This window comes from Myotis lucifugus, unplaced genomic scaffold, assembly GCF_000147115.1.
Source record: "Myotis lucifugus unplaced genomic scaffold, Myoluc2.0 scaffold_14, whole genome shotgun sequence".
NCBI lineage: Eukaryota > Metazoa > Chordata > Mammalia > Chiroptera > Vespertilionidae > Myotis > Myotis lucifugus.
In genome coordinates this window covers 3,437,329-3,454,931 of record NW_005871062.1, presented here as the reverse complement: position 1 = coordinate 3,454,931, position 17,603 = coordinate 3,437,329, and the positions used below count along the sequence as shown (strand labels likewise).

The 17,603-nt window shown below is 39.0% G+C and overlaps 1 protein-coding gene across 1 annotated transcript in view; it reads right to left on the bottom strand.

Annotated features, from left to right (window-relative positions):
* The window catches only part of FGF12 (fibroblast growth factor 12), a 244,207-nt gene that overhangs the window by 192,633 nt on the left and 33,971 nt on the right, over window positions 1-17,603 (bottom strand). Inside the window, exon 2 of the mRNA XM_023750476.1 lies at window positions 9,010-9,120. Within this exon, the coding sequence (XP_023606244.1) occupies window positions 9,010-9,120 (111 nt within the window). The remainder of the gene's footprint in view (window positions 1-9,009; window positions 9,121-17,603) is intronic.

Below are 17,603 nucleotides of genomic sequence, written 5' to 3'. Positions count from 1 at the left end.
AATTTCCAATCGGATTCCTGAAACTCAGATAGAGACCATTTTGAAATGTTTTTCTTTATGCTGAACTCATGGTGAATTTAGTATATTCATAAAATCTGAAGAAACTACATTTGTATTTGTAATTGGTAGTTAGGAACTCAAAATATCAGAGGTCTAGAATAAAAAAAAATCTCAATAAATAAATTCCAAAGTAGTTAAATAGTAAATATAAAGATAAAACAATACAAAAACAAAACATGAAAAACAATTTTAAATAATCTTGGAATGAGTAAAGACTTTCTAAATAGGAAAAAAAAGCTGAGGGCATAAGAGCATACTTTAAATAAAAATATAAAATAAAGCATGGCATTTACAGATAAGAATAAAAAAAGTAAAAATATTTGCAACTCACATAACATAGAGCTGATTTTTAAAATATGGACTTCCTACAAATGAAAATACAGATTTTTTTTTATAAAAACAGATATAAATAGACATTTTATAGAAAAGAAATGTAGCCCTAGCTGGTTTGGCTCAGTAGATAGAGCGTTGGCCTGTGGACTGAAAGGTCCTGGGTTCGATTCCGGTCAAGGGCACAGGCCCAGGTTTCAGGCTCAATCCCCTGTAGGGCATGCAGGAGGCAGCCAATCAATGATTCTCTTTCATTATTGATGTTTCTAGCTCTCTCTCCCTTTCCCTTCCTCTCTGAAATCAATAAAAAATATTTTTAAAAAAAGAAAAGAAATGTAGATGACTCTTAAAATAGATGTACAGGTGCTCAACCTAACACAAGATAAGAAAAATTAAAGTTTATGTTTCTAGGCAACAAAGAATCAAAATTTTGGTAACACATTTTATAGACTAGAAGATAAAGAAATAAATGCTCTCTGTAAATTTGTATGACAAAGAGCAAATAGATTTCAAAATTATAAAAGCACATAAACCATAACTCAGCAATTTCACTTCTAAGAACCCATCCTATAAATACACTTGCACACATGCAAAATAACTTAGGCACAAATATATTCTTTACAGCATTGTTTGCAGTAGCAAAACATTAGAAAGAACTGAAATGTTCTTCAACAGGAAATCTGGCTAGAAAATTGCTCCATTCAAATATGTGCTAATATGGAGAAATCTTAATGATATATTGAGTTAAAAAGGCTGTGGAACAAGATATATACTATGGAAGTATAGATAAATAGTACTATATATGTTGATAAATGCGTAGACTATACATGGAAGGAAACACAGAAATGTGACCTGATAAAAGAGAAGAGAGGGACAGAAAATTGCTTTTGACTGAGTCAGTGCCTTCTAGCTATAAAAACACACAGCAATTGAACAAAGTTGGGATTAATGACTCAAAGCAAAGAGGAAAAATACACAACATGGCAGAACTGGGAAGGCTTAGTAAGAAGTTGTCAAAAAAGGACTTATAGGATTTATTATGTGATTTTTAGGGAGGCTTCAAGAAATGTGGACTTACTCCTGTTGGATGTCCTAAGGAAGCAGATGTAACTTCAGGCAACCAATTGATGTCTCTCTCTCTCAAATCAATAAGCATGTCCTCTGGTGAGGATTAAAAAAAAAGAATTTCAGAACTGAAGGAGACCTTAAAAGCCACTGAATTCTGAGACTATCCCAACCACCACCATCTTCTTCCCCCTCCCACACCAAAATTGTTTTCTTGTAAAACCTTTTACTTTACTAAAGCAAAACATTAAAAAAATAAATTAAATAATCTTGGAATGAGTAAAGCCTTTTCTAAATAGGAAAAAAATGCTGAAGGCATAAGAACATATTTTAATAAAAAAATAAATAAAGCATGGATACAGTAAAAAGAATAAAATTATTTGCAACTCACATAACATAGGACTGATTTTTAAAATACCAGCTCCATGTGCCAGTACAGCATCTGCTTGGATATCTCCAGTGTTACTCTTGTGCTAATTGACCAGGCAGTTCATTCCACATCAAATGGCTCTCAGTATTGTTCAGAGGGAAAGAGAACAATACATTTGGTTATAATATCTTAATTGTTTTCACCCCAGCACGTTTGACCTCTTCAAATGCATCTTCTCCTCTAGTATCCAGAGAGCAGAGTAATTACCTTTCTAATGTTATGTAAAATATCCCCATTAATACTCTCCAAACTGCAATTTTTGTGGGGTTTTTTTTTTGTACCAGTGTTCCAACATAGTTTTGCATCTTTTGTTGTCATTACATTTGCAGAGATTCTTATCTGTTACTGCTGACAAAGCCATGTGTTTTTTCACTCAATTGCATGTAATTAGTCTTTTCTTCAGGAACAAAAGAACAGGTGTCTTTATCTATTCTATGCGAGATACCATAGTAAGGTTCGTTGAGTCTAATGATGTCTAGTGAATCAAACAGCATAATTCTGACAGATGCTCATAGTAACAAGATTTTTAAAAACTAATTAAATGCTTTTACGCCTGCCCACACAAAGGGGAGAAAGAAAGGCATTTTAACATTTTAGCGGCTTACAATAATTTTCTATTAAAAGTTGAGTAAAAGTTAAATCTTTCTCTGATGTTTTAAATTCCCACTCAGAAAATATGTTTTCATTGAAAAATTTTCCAATGAAAATATTGGGGAGGGGTATCAGAAAAAACTATATTAGTCCAAAAACTAGTGAAATCTGAACAAAGCCTAAAGCTCAGTTAATAGTATTGTGCTAGTATTAATTATCTAGTTTTTTTTATAATTATACTATTGTTACATAAATTAGTACTATTAGGGGAGCTGGATGAAGAGGACACAGGAATTCCCTGTATTACTTTGTAATTGTTTTAAAGTCTAAATTTATTTCAAAAGGAAAAAATAACAAATATTCGGCTAAGAAGAGTATTTAGCCAATGACCTAAACTTTTGCATGTCTGCACAAAGAGACATTCATTCATTTGTTCCATTTATGTTGAGTATTTATTATATACTAGAGGCCCAGTGCACAAAATTCGTGCACAGGTAGGGTCCCTAGATCTGGCCGGCAATCAGGGACAATCAGGGCCTTCTGGCTGCTGGCTAGGGCCTTCCTTCTGGCTGCCAGCAGAGGTCTCCCTTCGTTCCGCACTGCCCCCTGGTGGTCAGCACATGTTATAGGGAGTGATCAAACTCCTAGTCTCCCGGTCGAACTCTCGAGGGGATACTTTGCATATTAGGCTTTTATATATATTTGAGAGATCATTCTAGGTTCTAAAGCTATATCAAAGATGAAAGCAAAAATCTCTTTATTCATGAAACTAACATTCTCCTGAGAGGAAGATAAAAAATAAGTAAATACACAGCAACAATATATATGCCAGGTAGTCATTACAGCTATGAGTAGAGAAAAACAAGTAGGGTATCAGAATAAAGAAGGCCAAGGTGAGATGTATCATTTTATAAAGGATGATCAGGGAAGGTCGCTTTAACATCTATAAGAAATATCTTGGCAGCACTGTTTGTAATTGCCCTAAAATAGAAAAGATGATTATCCACAATAAAAGAGAATAGATAAATATATTGGGAATATTCATACAGTGGGTTTACTCTACAAAAATAAACAATATCAAGCAAATATATAACCATATATGCATCTCATAACCATAATATTGGGAAAAAATGACATAAGATTTATGTACAGTAATGGTCGCACTTTTTAATAAAACATTTAAAAACATACAAAGCAATACTTGATTTAAGTATACATATATGAAAAAGTGTATTTATAATACAGCATGGATGTAAAAAAAAATGCCAAATGCAGGATAGTTGTTATATCTGGTACTGAAAAAAACACACAAAAAAACAGGGCTCCATCAGAGACAATACAGAGAGGTTGCAAACATCTTGATATTTTTAAGTAAATTTTAAGCCAAGGGCTGGGTATCCAGTTGATTTTATCTTAGTCTTATTATTTTGTACATCTAAACTATTTTTAATACCAAAAATGTCAAAAATTGTGTGCAATATCTCAATAAAAAATAAGATATTTTAAACTTGTAAATTTAGACAGGTTCTAAACGTATTTGACAGTGTATCATCCTTGATGTGGATGTGTGTGTATTATACACTAGATGCCCAGTGGACAGATTTGTGTACCAGTTGGGTCCCTCAGCCTGGCCTGCACCCTCTCACAATTGGGGACTCCTCAGGAGATGTGGTAGTGCACATGAAGTGGCAGGCAGCTGGGGAGGAGCCCAAGGCCAGGCTGAGCACTGCACGGCACCCACTCATCCTGGCCCCAATGCACCTGCTGCCACCGCTCCGTAGCATGGCTGCAGAGGTGGAAGTGGCTCGCGCCACCACAGCTGCACTTGCCAGCCATGAACCCGGTGGCTGGCGCCCGTCTGTCAGCTGAGTGGTGCTCCCAGTGTGGGAGTGCACTGACCACAGGGGGCAGGTCCTGCATTGAGCATCTGCCCCCTAGTAGTCAATGCTTGTCATAGCAACCGGTCGACCACAGTCGTTTGGTCAATCATTAGTTCAGACACTTAGGCTTTTATATATACACTAGAGGCCCAGTGCACAAAAATTTGTGCACTCGGCGGGGGGGGGGGGGGTGGGAGGGCCTCAGCCTGGGCTGTGCCCTCTCACAGTCTGGGACCCCCTCAGGGGGTGACCACCTGTTGGCTTAGGCCTGCTCTCCGGGGGATTGGGTCTAAGATGGCAATCAGACATCCCTCTGGCAGCCCCTCAGGGGATGTCCACTTGCCAGTGGGGAGCAGGCCTAAACTGCAGTCGGACATCCTTAGCGCTGCTGAAGAGGCAGGAGAGGCTCCCACCACCACCGCTATACTGGCAGCCATCAGCCTGGCTTGTGGCTGAGCAGAGCTCCCCATGTGGGAGCGCCCTGACCACCAGAGGGCAGCTCCTGCATTGAGCGTCTGCCCGCTGGTGGTCAGTGTGTGTCATAGTGACCAGTCATTCCCAGTCTTTCTGCTGTTAGGGTCAGTTTGCATATTACCCTTTTACTATATAGGATAGAGGTCTGGTGCACGGGTGGGGGCCGGCTGGTTTGCCCTGAAGGGTGTCCTGGATCAGGGTGGGGGTCTCGCTTGGGTGCCTGGCCAGCCTGGATGAGGGGCTGATGGCTGTTTGCAGCTGGTCACACCCCCTTCAGGGTGGGGGGCCCCACTGCGGTGCCTGGCCAGTCTGGATGAGGGGCTGAGGGCCGTTTTCAGGCTGGCGGGTGACTGAAGCTCCCAACCTCTCCTTTTTTTCTTTTTTTTTTTATTCTGTGATTTATTTACCTTCTATGGCTGTCACTGGAGCTGAGAGCCGGCTTTAGCTCTGAGGCTCGGCTCCAGCTCTGAGACCTCGGCTGCTGAAACAGGTATCTGGAGTTTGTTTAGCTTCTATAATTGAAACACTGTTGCAACTTCAGCTCTGAGGCCCGGCTGGCTGAAAGCAGGTTTCTGGGGATTGTTTAGCTTCTATAATTGCAACATAGTTGCTTAGAGTGCAGCTCAGAGCTGGGCGGCGGCAGGCGGGAAACCTTGGCTTCCTCCATCACTGGAGCAAGCAAGCCTCCTGTTCGCTTCAGCTGCCTGGCTGCCAGCCGCCATATTGGTTAGCAGTTAATTTGCATATCGTTCTGATTAGCCAATGGGAAGCGTGTCGGAGGTACGGTTAATTACCATGTTTGTCTATTATTAGATAGGATATATAGACTAGAGGCCCAATGCACAAAATTCATGCAAGAATAGGCCTTCCTTCCCCTTTCTGCTGGCACCAGCTTCCCTGTAGCACCCGGTACCCGGGCTTCCCTCGCAGCACCAGTTTTGTCCAGAAGGTCATCCAGAAGGATGTCTGGTCTAATTAGCATATTGCACTTTTATTATTATAGATAATGCCATTATGTGCATATATATATATATATATATATATATATATGTTTTTTTATTATATGTATAAGGTGGAGCAAAAGTAGGTTTACAGTTGTGAGTATGGAAAATGCAGGGTTTATTCTTTTTTTATTATTTATTAATTACTGTAATATTTTCCATACAAACAACTGTAAGTCTACTTTGGCCCCAGCCTGCATATAAGTATTTGTGTATAACATATGTGTGTAGGTATGTATTTAAACTAGCCATTGAACCAGCATCAGCAGAGAAAGCACTTGCAATTATTTTTCTAGCAAGAGTGAAGAAAGTATTTGTCTTAGCTGAGCCCACACTTTCATCCGGCCTTCTACCTCTATCCCATGATAAATCACATGCATCCACAGGGCAACTATCTGAGTTTCAGTTGCATCCTATGGAATTGACTATGGTTACCTGACTTACTTGGGGATTGAATCTATCAATTTCTAATTCTTTTTAAATATATTTTATTGATTTTTTACAGAGAAGAAGGGAGAGGGATAGAGAGTTAGAAACATCAATGAGTGAGAAACATCAATTATCTGCCTCCTGCACACCCCCTACTGGGGATGTGCCCGCAGCCAAGGTACATGCCCTTGACCGTAATCAAACCTGGGACCCTTCAGTCCACAGGCCAACGCTCTATCCATTGAGCCAAACTGGTTAGGGCAATTTCTAATTTTTGAATATTTTTTTCTTAAAGGCAGGATGGAAAGTGCTGAGAGAGGATGTTAATGTTACCTTCTCCGGTCACCTCATTTCATAGAAAAATAAACTGAGGTCAAGGGATACCTCAAAGATAGCATGGGTGACACAGCTTAGCGATCTCCCTGATTCTTTCCATCTATACTTGTTGCTCGCTTTACTAAATCCACATTCTTGTACAGATGCAATAAATGGAAATCCTACATGGAGAGTGAGCCATCCTCATTCTTCTGTCCTCAGTTGAAAATGTGAATCATTTAAAGAATGCATCCCCCAAAACACAAACCAACAATGCAAACCACAATAAGCTAATCAACTACTTTGAAGAAAACTGGAATTGAATTCTTTATAATAAGATTTTTTCTTTACTGTAATTCATATTTTATAATGTATAATATGAAGTGAACAAAGAATAATTTGGAAGGGATGAACAAGAGCATTTTCACACTTTAGGCATTGTAGATCTTTCCTCAAATCTTTATTTTTAATTGAAAATATACTTCATCATAAAATATCAGGCTTCTTAGATTACCTTATGCAATTTATGTTTTGGTAGATTGTCAGTCTCATCACAAAATCATATCCATCAGAAGACAAATTCAATTGGACATATATTTAATTAAAAATTAAAAATTAAATATATTTACTATACACTCAAAGTAAAATTCTAGTAGTGAATACAGATAAACTTTAGAAAAGAATATGGCACCCCACATAATTTTAGAACACAAATTTTCCTCAGTATATGCATATCATTATGCAGAAAATGAAAGGTATAATACAGTGAGCATCCTATGCTAAGGTTTATATTCAAAATATTTCCAAAATTAAAATATACTTTATTAAAACTTGATGATTTTGTTGAATTACTACACTTATCAACTCAAAGGTTGAATTAGTTAAAAATGGTTTCCAAGGATATTATTAACTAGAGGCCCAGTGCACAAAACTCATGCATAGGAGCGGGGGGTCCTCTCAGCCCTGCCTGCACCCTCTCGCAATCTGGGACTGCTGGCTCCTAACCACTTGCCTACCTATCTCCCTGATCACCCCTAACCACTCTACCTGCATGCCTCATCATCCCTAACCACTCACCTGCCTGATTGCCCCTAACCCCTCTGCCTGCCTGCCTGATCTCCCCTAACTGCTCCTCTACTGGCCTGATCGTCCCTAACTGCTCCCCTGTTGGCCTGATTGCCCCTAACTACCTCTGCCTTGCCCCGCACCTGGGACCCAGGAGTCCCTCCTCTGGCTGGTTGCAGGCACCCAGGACCTGGGCTTCCCTCCCTCTGGCCAGTTGCAGGCACCCAGGAGCTGGGCCAGCTTCACCTGGGCCAGCCGCAGCCACAAGGGACCATGGGAGGGCGGCTTTGCCTACACTGCAGCCACAGGCGCCCAGGACCGCTGGGCAGGCAGCTAGTCCCTCTCCCAGGCTGCAAGGCACAGCTTCTGGTGCCTGGGACCAGTGGGACCATGGGGTGTGCAGATTGTCCCTCTCCCAGGCCACAGGAGCAGGTGCAGTTGTTGGCGCCCGGGACTGCGGGGCGTGCAGCTTGTCTCTCTCCTGGGCCACAGCCTGGCTGGTCTCTATTTCTCCTCATGAGCTCATTTGTGCCTGGCTGGTCCCCATCCCTCTCTCTCCAGTGTTGAGTGTCTGAGCCATTACAGCGTGATGGCGTGAGGTTGTGACAACCATTTGCATATTAGCTCTTTATTATATAGGATAATATTTTAATATCTGGAATTTTATATAAAAATATAAAGAAATTTTCAGGTCCACCAATATTAATTATCTTGTTATTATCACATATACTATAAATCATAATGTTATTTTAATATATTTAACCTTTTGCAGTCCAATGTTATTTTTGGAATTCAAACATTCTGGTCCAAATTAATTAACGGGATTGAATGTTGAACTTTTTATGTTCTTATTGCTCGACGTTGGACCTGCTCCTAGCGCCTGGTCTGTCGAGTCAGCCTCGAGGTTGGACCGAAAAGGGTTAATATATATTTTCTCAATCCAAATAAAATAACATGTAATATACATATGTATCCAATGTTTATCTTAAGAAGTAATTTTTGTCTGCCTGAAATGATGTTCTAAGAATTATTTTAACATGTTTACTATTTAGTTCTAGGATTGAAAACACTGTCTTGTGTTGTAAAGTCTGACTTGTTTCTATGAATACTTATCATCCTGACTACAAACACTGGGGTGGAAGGAAAACCAGTTGGAACTCCTCTAGGCCTCCTAACTTCTCATTCAGTACATAACATTTCTCCCTTATTGTCTCTTTGCTATAGGGAATCAGAGCAAGAAAAATAAAGGAAAATACACCCGTTTACTTGTAGGTAAATAGTTCAAAGGCAGCCCAGCCATGCTTTAAGACTATAATATTGGGCTATACATTTCATTGTGATTGGATTGCAACAATCTAATGTTCCTTACTGTAGTCGCTGTTTTCGTCCTTGGTCCCGTCAATGGTACCATCTGGGTGCATCTGCAGGAAATATCCCTGCTGGCTGAATAACCTTGTCACAATTCCTTTCAGCTGGGGTTCTGCAAAACAAAAAGAAATGATTATTCAAATTGGTATTTTGTTTATAAAAATGCTCAATTGAAAATTGCCAGAAACATTTTCTAAGTAAATGCATAAATGCCAAAGGCTTAAATATTAAAATAAGTATTTGGAAAGGGAGCATTTCAGGAACATATCTTCACTTTTTATTCCTTCTAGAGGCAGGACCATAATACTATGCAGCAATAAACCAAATGTAAATAAATAAAAGTTAATTATGATTAGCAAAATACAGAGGCATACTCAAAAGTGAATTACTTCTCTCTCCCATGCATCTAGTGTCTGACTGCAAGTTTATGTTCCCATTCCAGAATCACTGTTTAGACCAAGCTGCCACTGTAGTTCTTAAACTTCCAGCAGTAATAATCGGCTCCTGGAAGACCTCGGTTTCTGCTGAATGTCAACTATCCATCAGAAACTCCTAGGTTTTGAAATGCTGGCCAAGTTCAACCATAAAGAATGGCTTGGATGAGAACAATAGGAAAGAGCAAAACCCATGGCCATGAGTTCTCACAGGAAAGTGTGTGGAAACAGATTTCACCTTCAGTAAATACATGACCAGAGTGAAGACCCAGGACTACAGTCATTTTTCCAGCCCCAAAACAAATCAATTTGTGCATATTTCTCTAATTATTTCAAACTTGAAGTGGTTGGTCCTCACTTTTAAAAACTCCCTACCAAAAAAAAAAACAAAAACAAAAACAAAAACAAAAAAACTCCCTACCTATGAATACCATCAAACTGAACTTTGTAAACCACATTTAGATTTTTGTACATCCCCTAAAATAAATATTTAATGCTTCTTGTGGTGCTGACTGCCAGCAACAATCCATTTTCTATAGCATCACCACCATCTTTATCTCTAGTTCAGTGCTGAGCAAAAATTAGACTATTCTAGTGCATTTGTAGCCCTAATTATTTCATAAAAATAAGAACAAAAAGTTCTGCCTCTCAAGGCAAAGACAGAAAATATATGATTGAGGCAAAGATAGAAAACATATGATTGCTGAAGTGGAAACATGTTATCCTCAAAGGGACAATCACCGAATTTCAACTGACAATCAACTTCATTCCTTCACCCACTTTTTCAACCAATATTTACTCTGAATCTCTTTTTTGTCATGCAATATGCTAGGCACTGTGTGTTAAACTGGACTCATTTATTCACATTCAGGTCTAAATAAGAATTCTAGTCAAGTATTCAATGAATTTAACTCTTTGGGAATAGATCTGTTCCCTATAGCATTTGTCTATGATTACACTTCTGCACATATGACTTGATCACACATATGTGGGGAAATGAGACAATGCCTGTATAAACATGTCCTGTTCAAAGCAATCCTAAGAATCAGAAGAACTGAACTGAAAATTTGTCATACCGATTTATAACTATAATTATCTTTGTAAGTTAAATTTATTTAATTTGTGGACCATAATTTCCTCACCAATAATATCTAAAAATTAAAGTATGTGAACTTTAGGTCCCTCCTGTCTCTATTGATTGTGTACATTAGAATCCTCTGCCCTGAGTGGTGGCAGAAATCAAGAAATGCGTGCATCTTCAATGTGTTGCTTCCAAGGGTCCTACCCAATCTGACATACTAGGGACATGTTGGAAGAGCATGGAGCTAGCTAACCTCACTACAAAAAAACATCCTGTACCCCAATTGCCATCTATCATATCTTACCAACCTTTCCAGGCTCAGTTCAAGATCACCTCCTCACTGAAGACTTGGGGATCATAAGTGAGAATCACTCTCATAACCAGAGGAAGTAAAAGGATACATGTGCCTCTGCTATGAGGCAAACTGACTGCCAGGCAGGTCCTGCTGTGGCACACTTAGCAGTCAGAAGACCCAGCTTTGAACCACAATTGTCAAGTGGTCCTAAGCAAGTCATTTAACATCTAAGCACCAGTTCTCACATCTGTATAGGGGAAAAATAATTCATATTCTAACTACAATCATTGAGAATTTCAAATTAATAAACATATGTGGTAGTATGAGCTGAAAAATAACCATAAGAGTATAAATACAAATGAAGGTCTCATTTTTCAACCATCAAAATCAAAGAAACAGTGTGAGATAAAAAGACTATTCTGTGAACAGACTCTGTCTTCTGATTTCTGTTTTAATAAAACAGTAATTGAGTTTGCAAAGTCATTAAAGTAAACAGAAAGCTAAGAGTAGAGGCTATAAAAAGATAGAAGGAAAGGGACAACTCTTATAATTCATATTTTCTTTCTATTCAGCATGATACGGTCACTTTAAGAACTCATGTTTTTGTTGGTTATGAGATGTATGGCAGCTGAGTCATTAATGCCTGCAAATGATTGTTTATTTCATAATCCTCTTCTGTAGCTGTAATTAAACACGTCTTTTGCTATAGTGAAACTATCCACACCCCACCCCCACCATTGGGGCCCTGGGAATTCAGGTTGCTTACTCCTGTTTAAGATAATGAGCATTAGGCTTTTATACCATCCCCCAGTGCTCAAGAGCAGAGCCAGAACAAACTCCAAGTTTGAGTTTTAATTATGTGATGATCTATGAAAGTGAATGTCTTGCACTATAGATGTTTCAAAGGAGGGCTGACCATCCATTGAACAAATGTCCTGAACCTAGGATGTGTCATAGAAAACAGTATCACCTACCTGACAGGTCTGTATCTGTATTACCTCTCTTTTTTTTAAAAAATATATTTTATTGATTTTTTACAGAGAGGAAGGGAGAGAGATAGAGAGTTAGAAACATCGATGAGAGAGAAACATCGACCAGCTGCCTCCTGCACATCTCCCACTGGGGATGTGCCCGCAACCCAGGTACATGCCCTTGACCGGAATCGAACCTGGGACCTTTCAGTCCGCAGGCCGACGCTCTATCCACTGTGCCAAACCGGTTTCGGCTGTATTACCTCTTATTACCATCTATCAAACCCTACCAACCGTTCTAAGTTTAGCTCAAGATCACCTTTTCTATAAAGGCATGGTGATCATAACTGAGGATCACTTTTCTAATTGGGGGGATATGTTTTGTTGTATTTTAAAGAAAGGATGTCAAAAGTGAGACCATTTTTTGGCACATCTAGTATGCTGGATGCACTCACCAAACATGCTTTTTATTTGTCAGATTATTCATAGGGGTCTAATAGATTAATAAAGCCTGGTTGTCCTCAGAGAGCACCCAAAGTAATGCATGAAACATATGGATATATAATACTAGAGTGGGATAGGTGTTAAATAATGGATAGAAGCAGTGTGACATGATCGCACCAAGGAACAAGGGAATAATTCTGTCTGGAGGTTGGATGAAGGCCCCTCATCTGTCACTAAAAAAGTGAGTAGAATTATCACAGGCCAAAAAAGAAAAGAGAGAGAGAGAGAGAGAGAGAGAGAGAGAGAGAGAGAGAGAGAGAGGGAAAGGACATTTCAGACATTAAAAAAATGGAGGGAGGCAAAAAGCAGCATGGTAGACTTTGGGAAAGATGAAGTCTGGAATAGGCATAATATATGGTAGAGTTTCTCAAATGCTTACATGCAGGTAGAGTGACTGTTCTCAACAAATGTTCACAGGTCAATAGTGAAATAAGATAAATAGGCTCAATGGAATACATTTTTTATTAAGCTTTTTTTTCAATTTATGAGTGTCTTGATTCTAAGACTATGCTTTTCCATTACTTTTTTGTTGTTGTTTTTATTCATTGATGACTATATTATTATAAGGAGGGGGTTGATTTGTTATCTTTTGTACTCTGAAATGATGTAGCGAATACTGTTAGCTTTTCTCCCAAATTAATTTCCTCTTTTTTTTAGGCACCCAGCTAGACCATATGTCCCAGCCTCCTTTGCAGATAGGTTTGGCAGATGCATGAGTGTCATATGGAATGTAAGTGAAAGTTATGTGTGTCTTTTTCAGGCCATGGATTTTAAAAGCAAATATTCTCCTCCAAATTTTCTTTCTTTTAACACTGCCTGGATTTAGATGAGAAAGCTGTAAGGGATGTAGCAAAATAGAATAATTCTGAGCCCCTGAAAAACTGGTGGAGAAAAGATAGCCATCATAAATACCCACATCGAATAGTTAGGGGAATAAGAAATAAACTTTGACGGATTGTACACAGGCATTTCCTTCCTATATTGAAAGGGGGTGGAGTGGTGGGGAGTAGCTTTACAGTGGAGAAATCTGACAAATAAAAACACTATTTCAGTCACGTAATTGAGGTTAACATGAACAGTCATAAATCATGTTGACAAGTATGTACCCTTGATATGATGTGATGAAAAGGGCACTTTATCTCTATGATGTCCCTTCCAAAATCTCATAACCTTTGTCTAACATCAAACAAATTCCAACTGAAGGACTTTCTAAAATGTAGCTGATCAGTACCCCTCCACACTGTCAAGATTATCAAGAATAAGGAAAGTCTGAGAAATTGTCACAGCCAAGAGTAGATTAAGAAAACATGTTAATATGGTATTCTGGATGGGATCCTCATACTAGAAGAAAAAAAATAGGTAAAAATTAAGGAAATCTGAATGAAGTATGGACCACATCAAACAAACAAACAAAAAAAAACTTTGCACAGTAAAGATCATCAACAAATCAAAAGCACAACCTACTGAATGAAAGAAGATATTCACCAATGATACATCTCATAAGGGTTAATATCTGAAATTCATAAAGAACTCATACAACTCAACATCAAAAATCAAACAATCCAATTTAAAAAATGGGCAGATGACCTGAATAGACAATTCTCTAAAGAAGACCTACAGATGTGGCCATATGAAAAGCATATGAAAGATGCTCAACATCACTAATCATCAGAGAAATGCAAATTGAAACCACAATGAATATCACCTTACATCTATCAGAATGGCTATCATCAATAAATCAACAAGCAATAAGTGTTAGCTGGAGCATGTGAAGAAAAGGAATCCTCCTGCACTGTTGGTAGGATTGCAAATTGGAGGTTCCTCAAAATATTAAAAATAGAATTACCTTAAGACCCACAATTCCACTTCTGGGTATATATATTAAAAAAAACACTAATTTGAGAAGATATATGCTCCCATATGTTCATTGCAGCACTGTTTAAAATAGCCACAATATGGAAGCAACCCAAGTGTTCATCAATAGATGAATAGATAAAGAAGTGGTACATAGAATATTACTTGGCCATGAACAAGAATGAAATCTCACCATTTGGGACAGCATGAATGGACCTAGAGAGTATTATGCTAAGTGAAATAAGTCAAAAAGATAAAGACAATTGACTTTGGGTGGTGTGTACATGGTTCAATATACAGATCTTGTAACATAGAAACCCATACCTAAAACCTATATATTGACCAATGTCACCCCAATAAATTTAATAAAAAAAGATAAAGACAAATAACATATTATTTCACTCATATGTGGCATTTAAAGAACAAAATAAACAAAACAGAAACAGACTCGAAGATACAGAAAACAAAATGATGGTTGTCACATGGGAGGGGTATTGGGGAGCAGGATGAAAAATGTGAAGTGATTAAGAAGTACAAATTGGGCCTGGCCAGTGTGTCTCAGTGGTTGAGCATCAACCTATGAACCAATTGATGATAATTCTCCCTTATTGTTGATGTTTCTATCTTTCTTTCCCTCTCCCTTCCTCTATGAAATCAATAAAAAACATATTTTTTAAAAAAGAAGTATAAATTGGTTGTTACAAAATAGTCATGAGGATGTAAAGTACAGCTTAGGAAATATAGTCAATAATATTTTAATTACTATCTATAGTGCCAGGTGGATACTATAATTATCTGGGTGATCACTTCATCTATACTAATAATAGAGGAATATGCAAATTGGCCGGGACACCCTCACACAACAATGTAACAGCAGGCTGCGTGGTGCTACCAGGCTGGCAGTTGGGGCAGGAAGGGGCAGTGAGGGGCGACCAGGCCAGCAGGGGGGGCAGTTTGGGGCAACCAGGTCGGCAGAGGTGGCAGTTAGGGGCAATCAGGCCAGCAAGCAGAAGCAGTTAGGGGTGATCAGGCTGGCACAGGGGACAGTTAGGGGTGATCAGGCAGACAGGCGAGTGGTTAGGAGCCAGTGGTCTCAGATTGTGAGAGGGTGCAGGCTGGGCTGAGGGAGGACCGCCCCCCCCAACGTGCACAAATTTTGTGCACAAGGCCTCTAATAAGTTGTATAATTGTCTAACCACTCTTATATACACTGGAAACTAATATAAAATAATATTAAATGTAAACTGTAATTGAAAAAATTTAAAAAGGTTAAGAATTCATATTCATCGCTGCTTCTGCTCAGGATGATAGAGCAATTTCAACAAAAGGTTTGAATTCAAAGTTACTTAAAAAAGCTGAGACTGGAAGCAGCTATCCAGACATTCCTGCTGGTTTCAAGGGGCAGTTCCCTGGTTATAATGTAAACTCAGAACAGAGTTGGAACTGTGAGGCCCTGATCACACATCTCAGGATGAATACTAGATGGCAGAAAAGAAAGTAAAATTGGAAATTGAAAAGTACCTTGGAATTCACTATCTTTCTTCATCAAAATACCTCCCATAATCAACATCAAAGACTTAAAAAACAGAAAATCTGAGGCCCAAAGTGAGTGTCAAGTTATAACCAATATCTTGGGCAAGCGAGAGGTTAAGGGGAAATAACGTAGAGAAGAAGGGAGAAGGAAGGGGAGGAGCACCTGGTTGTGCATCAGTTATTGGAGTGCAGGGTGATAAAGAAAACATTATATAAAACTGTGCAAAATATAATATTGCACCCAAACTTAAAGAAAATGCCCCCATGTAAACTCCAATCTAAGATAAAATAAATAATAGCGATCTAAACTGTGTGCTGGAAACCATGCTCAGAGAATTAATAGTACTTATTATGAAGACAAAGGCCATATTTGGAACCCATCTACTCTGTATATCTAGTTAGTACACAACCCTGATGATTTTACTACATTTTTCTTTAGTACTCACAACAACTGAATGTGCAAGGTACTTTTTTTCACTATTCGAATGACACTAATGAGACTCAGAAAAGCTACACTTCTTACACAAGGTTACAGAATTAGTTATGACAAAAATCTAGCTCAAAAGTGTATGGCCCTAGCCATTCTGCAGCACTGTTCAGTCACTTTAAGAAGGACATTAGCAAAACTGGAACATGTCCAGAGGAAAGGGAGCCAAATAAAGAGGGGCCTATGGGCTGTCATATGGAGAATGCCTGTATGAACAGTGTGTATGTAGCCCAGAGAAGGGAGGACCCGGGGCACCTGGGAACTGTCCCTATTTTTTGAGAGCAGGCAGAAGTAAGAAAAAAAACAATTTGTCCCAAGTGGCTCCCTGGGGATAGAACTAGGGCCAAAGGATGAAAGTTACAAGAAAGCAGGTGAAAGAGGACTTTCTGTAAATTGTATGCAAACAGAGAACAGGCTGTCTAAAGAAAGAGGAGGGTCTATACCACTTAACAGGCGCAAACGGGGAAGCAGAAAAACTACAGGTCAGAACAGCAGTGGCTAAGGCATCTGCATGACCAAGGTCTTGAAAGGCATTGGGATAAACCAGACGGCCTGCTAAATACTAGTACAGGCTTACTCTCCTATGTTTTAGTTTGCGTTTAGGACAGAGAATTGGAAAGATGTTAACCAGGCAGCCGAAAAAGGCAAAGTTTTTTGGAACTATTACACATGAATTGTGCGGCAATTTGATGAGGCTTTTTAATCAGTCTCTGGGTGTACAAATGGGCTCTCAGTCTGAAGGTGGAATGTTACCCACTTAAAGGAACTGAGACTGCACAGGCTGTTAAATGTGATTCTTGTCAAGTGCTTCTGGGGCCTCAACTGCTGCAGATTTCAAAATTAGACTATTAGGGTCAGACGTTGTTCATAAACAGATATGTTTCTGGCTAAAGGATAGAGACTAGAGCACATTTACATACCACAAATCAAATTCCCAGACAAATAAGAAGATAAAGGAAGACATTTGAAAGAGGATGGAAATTTTCGGGGCTTTTGAACACACTGCAAAAATTACAACCACACTGAGCTGTGGGAATCCATTACAAATACATGTTGCTCAGTTAAAGAGACAGGCCTGAGGCTCCTCATTCACTCAGCAGACCGCAGTGGACACACCAAAAGGAGCACTGGCAGGAACAGAACACAAGGAAGAGACTGGTCCCCATGGTCTAGCAGAATCTGCTTTGTGGAGTAGAGAGAGTCCTGTCCTGTCTGAGTCCTCAGTCTCTCCATCCATCAAATAAAGGTGACAAATACCACGAGCAGTAACTACCCATGATGAGCCGTGGGAATCATTGCAAGCAGTTAATAATTGCATCTATCCATCCGAGCATATATTTTTTTTCAACCAACAGATACTAATAGCACACTTCATTCAAAAAACAAGTATTTGTGGAGCACTAGGCTTTGTGGAGGGTATTCCTCTAGGTACAGGT